General features: G+C 38.3%; 1 protein-coding gene across 4 annotated transcripts in view; it reads left to right on the plus strand.

Moving 5' to 3' along the window:
- The window catches only part of DCLK1 (doublecortin like kinase 1), a 249989-nt gene extending 244208 nt beyond the window's left edge, over positions 1–5781 (plus strand). For all 4 annotated transcript variants that reach the window (XM_030042331.2, XM_030042330.2, XM_041118428.1 and 1 more), the window contains one exon: positions 822–5781. In XM_030042331.2, coding sequence (XP_029898191.1) covers positions 822–879 — 58 coding nt within the window. In that variant the 3' untranslated portion in view covers positions 880–5781. The remainder of the gene's footprint in view (positions 1–821) is intronic.
- Positions 5782–6000: the final 219 nt, after the last annotated feature.

Below are 6000 nucleotides of genomic sequence, written 5' to 3' on the forward strand. Positions count from 1 at the left end.
GCCAGAAAAGCAGAAAAAAAAATGTGGCTAGAAGTTACAGCCATCTTATTAAGACTTGCATTCTCAATAGTGGCAGAAACTGATCAAAAAATGAAGCCCGTCAAGTAAACGTTCTTCTTTCCCAGTCCTAGATACTCTAGATAGACCTAGATAAAATCAGCAGAGTATTTCATTCACTAGACCTTGGTTAACGGGAGGAGACAGGGTGGTCAGGCTAAACGGGTCTTTCCGTCAGAGCTCTTCAGCGTTCTCCCTAAGAACATCCATTGAGCGGCATGAGGAGGTGTCAAAGAGCTGGGCTAGCTCCCTTCGGTGTTTGGTTTTCTCTCTTGTCTGACAACTTCATCACAATCCATCTTTGTTAGCCGATTGCACTGACTTGAACATGGGTGAGTGTGTATCAGCCTTCATTAGGTCAAATCAAAGACAAGCGTACATCTCTGCCTTGCCTGTAGAAACAGATTTATACTTTGAGAAGGGTGGGGGGAAGGTCAGTTGGTATCTGGCTTGAAATTTGAATCTATTAAAGGATGAAATTAATAGCATCCAGAAGTAGAACATATGGCATCCATATATATGGTACTGTATCTGCTGGATGATGTCACGCTACCTCTTAAGATTTGGGAAATGCACCTTTTAAAGCATTTAGCTATGTTGTGGGCTCACCCTTTCAGACCTGACTGAGACAGAACAGGTTTAATTTGGTCTGAACATTTATTATCCCTGGTATTTGCAGGCCACATAAAAACGCATGGTTTTCATTAGCTTTGCATTTCACACACAGCCTAATTTCATTTATTCTTATTTTATGCCCCTGCCAGACCACCGCTCTTGATAAGGAGAGGCAGGTTTTCCGACGAAGACGCAACCAGGATGTGAGGGGACGTTATAAGGCACAGCAAGCTCCACCTGAACTCAACTCCGAATCGGAAGACTATTCACCAAGTTCATCCGAGACTGTTCGCTCACCTAACTCACCCTTTTAATAAAACACTTTTACTCAAAAGTCTTGGCTTTAACCCTTTGAGATCCTGAAAATCCTTCAGAGCTGTGTGAAGTGATTACAGCTGATCTATCCGGCAGTAAACGCTGGGATGGTGGAACACAAAAGGGTGCTCACAGAATCTTTGTAAGAATAATTTCCGAATTGATTGGAATACTTGTTCTCTGTTTAGATTGCAACTTGCTGCTAATACGATCCTCAAAGGGTTAAGGCTATTTTGCTTTTTTATTTAAAGATAGAAGCAGTGAATGTTTTCATCAGTGAAGCTAGGAACTGCAGTATGTAATTTTAGCACATGTTAACCCTCTGAGTAAATGATCAGCTTAAATCTTGACAACCCACATTAGGGCTTTATTCTGGCTTTTTTGCTTTTATACGCACATATCTTTTATAGTACCCTAAAGTTCCTTGCCTGTTTGTGGCCAAAACAATATCTAATGCACTATTGCTTAGGGGTTACAAATATAGGCTTTAAAAATGAAAATAAAATTAAACAAACAGTATCTTCTACAGCAGCTCGTTCTAAACCTGCATTGTACTTCCAGAGGGAGTGACTCTTGTTGGAGGATATTGCGCAGGCTAAATGGGAAATTCAGTTTAGGGCAGCCTCATAGTTTACAGAGGATGACATGATGATGGCCACAAAAGGTTGCTTCCATATCGTTTGCTGCTAATGACAATGCAGAGTCTTGGGAAATGGCTTGAGGACAAGTTCTGTCATGTAATGGTACATAATGATCTAGTTGAGAAGTTGCTGGTTCCTTTGCCTCACATTCAGAAATGTATAGGCATCCTCTCAGCGTGACCTGGTTATTCCGGGAGAGTCACTTTTAAAGATTAACATTGATGAGAATTACCCTTAAAATAGCTAGAGTACTTCTAAACTGGGGCAAATGCAAGTCATTTAATATATATGTAAAGCCTAGACTGAATTAGCGAAAGTTTTGTCTTAGAATGGAGAAACTAAAAATGATTCACCAGTTCTATTTGTAATATTTAATAAAATGGGCATTTACACAGAGTATACATATTTCTGGTTTGTTAAAAGCTCAACACAGCATTATAGCATTTTATTTAACCTTTATCCGAAAGTTGGCTTCCACAGAAATATTACACTTTGTAGGCTTTTGCTTCAGATGTGATAATTTGAAAGAAAAATTATTATAAAATCACTCAGAATTTCACTTGAATGAAAAAGGCAACTTCCAAAACCCTATTCTAAAATAAAAAAACAACATTGTGAAATTTATACTTCCTCTTATTACTCATGTAAAATGGAAGTTTCCTCCTCTAAAGTTAAAATTTTCTTACAGTGTTTTTAAAAAGTCACGTAAGTGTGTTTTCCCCTCTCTCTCTCCCCCCTTGCCCTTTTTCTCTATTTCTTTCTCCCTTTTTCTTTCATATCATACAGCTAGAAATATCAATATGCTGCCCAAAAAGATATGCAGACTTTTTTGATCTTGCTGGGAAGTATAAATAAATTTTGGAGGGACAGGGCAAGCTGCCCACAGTTCCATTCTGAGTTGTGTTTGCTGATGGAACTGTCCCTACGAGCAGTTGTGGCAGCAAATGTGTACCTGCAGCTTGTTGGAGCTAGCATAATGCTCTTTTGTATTTCTAGTTGGAAGTATTGTTTGAACTGTATTTCAAAAACATTGAAATTCTTTTGTTCCTCCATCCTTTAAAGTGCTGCTTTGATTGCCTTAGTCATGAAAATTTATATATTAAAAGCTCTGAAGATTTTGAATACAGGAATTTCATCTTGTGAATCTTCACACAAGTGGTACAAGTATTTCATACATAATGCTTTTAAATTCACCCAATGTTAATAATCTAGAAATGAGACATTTAGTTGAAACTAGGTCTCCAGACTTCCTTGGTAATACAGAGAGACGAGCATTTCCAGGTTTGGTTCATCTCACCTGCCGTGGGCACGCATTTTAGGCAGGACTCATGCTTTGGTTCACCTATTGCTCTCACTCCATTGACTGTAGAAGGAACTGCTGGTGGAAGCTTACCTCAGGCACCAAAATGCAGATTATGAGTTCAGTAGAACGAATCTCGCGCGAAGTCATCAGGAGACTGATCTCTGAACGTACGTCCATGGGCAGGAGCCCTGCGCACGGCCTCGGTTACTCCTGTCTGGAACCTGAGTAACCCAAGTGAACCAAATAGGTGTCTTGTTGGAGAACTCCACAGGGGCAAGAGGTGAAGGGATAAAGGAACTGCCATACAAAAGTTCTCGGATTTTAGGTTCTGGCAAAGAGCTATGTCCGTGGCAGATCCTTGACTGTGCCCATCCAACCCTAGAGGCATTGCAGAGAGAAGACCTTTGGTAGACAGGGCACAGCCACTGCCGTTGTGATGTTAGTGGTTGTAGTCTGATAACATTTGGATAGGGCAGGGGTTATTTTTCCATAGGATCAACCCCTCAGCCAAGCCACTTACCTACCTCAATTTACAGTAGGTTGGGATCTGGCACGTTTTTCCAGCATTGCCCTTCTCACATTATATCACAGCCTTCCCTTTAGAAGAGATGCAACTCAGCCATGTAAATGCAAGAGATGCATTTGGTAATAAAAAAGTGTCCATTAATACCACATGCTCCCTGACTGTTGGGGAAGATTTGGCAGTCTTGAAGCAAAAGCCAATGTTCATTCTTCTTAATTAGAGAGGGAAGTCAGGAGAAAAAAATAAATATAAAAATATGCTTCACCTTATGCATGAGAAATATTATTGAAAAACCCATCTGGGATTTTCCTATCACCTTTGCTTTGCTTTGGAATACAGGGTTATCATTAAAATAAGATGTTTGGCTCCTTCATCTTACACCATCTTGTACTACTTAAAAAGTATGTAAAAATAATCCTAGATCCTGAAAACCCTACTCATCCCCAACGTCTTATATGTTTCTGATCTTTCATTCATGTTTTATGAACATAACTATAAAAATATTTTTTTAAAGTTATTTTTAGGTCTGTGAGAGATTGGGTTTCAAATTGCTGATAGCCTCTTTTTAGGCTTCAAGGAAAGGTATCTGAATATTTAAACTGTTTTAAAAGAGTTTGCAATGATGGTTTTAAATATATCCATATATCCATATATATTTTTAAATATAACCATATATATGTATATATGTGGATGGTTTCATGGAAATAATAATGGTTCAGGCTTGTTTGGCAGCTACTGCCCTTTTTCTTGTCTAACCTCTGAATTCCAGGGGGTAAGTGAAGACAGAATATGTGGCCCTAAAAATACTTGAAACACCAGTGGAAAAAAAAAGAAAATCGGAGATAACAGACTACTTCTAATGTGATAATCTGGGAGAGCACATAGCACACTGTGGTCATTTTACTGTAATATATACCACTCCTTCTGACATCTTTCCTCATTTCCCTTTTGAATCATTGCATCGTATTGGTGCTAAATGTGACAACAATTTTTTTTTTAATGCTTATTACGTATACGAGGCCAACTTCCTCCCACCAAGCCTGCGTAGTGAGCTGAGACGGGTGGCAGTCGTGGTAGGCACCGTCTGTCACCAAGGAGATGGAGAGGAACACTTCCAATGGGTGATTCAGGTCATCGAATATTTGGTCTCTGGAGATGCCTGACAGTGTGATCTTAGTGTTAACAGGAGAGTAGAACAGGGCCACTGCCAGCTTAATTCCTCTCAATTAAATGTAAGTGGAGATAACACGGACTCCAACCTAAGTGCAATATTCTAGTGGGCTTACATGCAGTAAGCAAACTTTGATGTGAAAATGTAGTACTGATAGGTGATAGCAGAGGATTAGTTAAAGGGTGCTGAGCTGGGCGTTGTCTCATCTAGATGTATCCATCTAAGAGTTAAGCATCTAATCTAGGGCAATCATCTAAACCTCCCTTATAGTTGCTAGAGACTGGCTTCTCTAGTCGATAAAGTGGATAATTAAAATTCTAGGATGGATGAATTGCTCACTAGATGCGGTGCCTAGCCCAAATATATTTAGGACATGCTTTATTAAGTCATGACATATAAATTAATATTTCTGTAAGTTACAATTTTCATAGCATTAGTGTACAAAAAAATCCAGAATACTATGGTTCTACTCAGAGGGTTAACAGAAAAGCACTAGGCATGCTGATTACATTGGTGTATCCAAACTGCTTTGCTTTTTTAGCCAGTGTTTGCTGATTTTTTCAGAAAATTCTTGAAAAATTTCAAGTTTGAAATAATTTAAGTGTTGTTGTTTAAGGAATTTCTATAACCAAATTAATCTTATTTTTAGCTTAACTTATCACAGGAATAATATGTATCATTGATGCAGTGTAAGTCTGTAGTTATCAATTTTATTAATTCCACAAGTGATTCCAGAAATCTCTTTTTTTAAGTACTTACTATAGAGCTTACAATGGTGGCATAGGTGACTGAGACTGTCTTTCTTATTGGTAAACAAACAATATTGTAATTTCAAGAAAGTCCTAAGAATCAGCTTTTCAGTTTGGTAGTGTACTAGTTAGGGGAAAGCTATCTCATGACATGCATTGTGTAAATCATCTTTGTAGATGAAGATTGTTCATATTAATGAACACATTCTTTTTCCTTGACATTGTAGCAGAAACTGTTTACTTGTTAATGAACAACCAATACATTAATTTGCTTCAGACTGTTAGAGGGGAAAGTGAGATTCCAGTCATTGACAATGTTATTGCTTTACAGTAGCCCTCATCTAATTTAAATGTGGTGCATACTACAATAAGCAAAGCCAAACCTGTGAATAAACTCCTGAAAAAGCCTGGTGGGTCTTTATTCAGTTGGGTGCTCTCATACAGTAGCGTGTGACAGCAGGAAGGCTTTCAAGAATTGTTGAAATGAAAGCGATATATCCACAAATAAGAGCTAAATTGCAATCCTTTCCCTATGGGGCATATATGTTTAAAAAGAAAAAAAAAAGAAAAGAAAAGAAAAATTGGCTCAGAGGTTTGCAGTGCTACTATATTACCACAGGGCGAGT

Source organism: Aquila chrysaetos, chromosome 19, assembly GCF_900496995.4.
Source record: "Aquila chrysaetos chrysaetos chromosome 19, bAquChr1.4, whole genome shotgun sequence".
In the NCBI taxonomy this organism is placed as follows: domain Eukaryota; kingdom Metazoa; phylum Chordata; class Aves; order Accipitriformes; family Accipitridae; genus Aquila; species Aquila chrysaetos.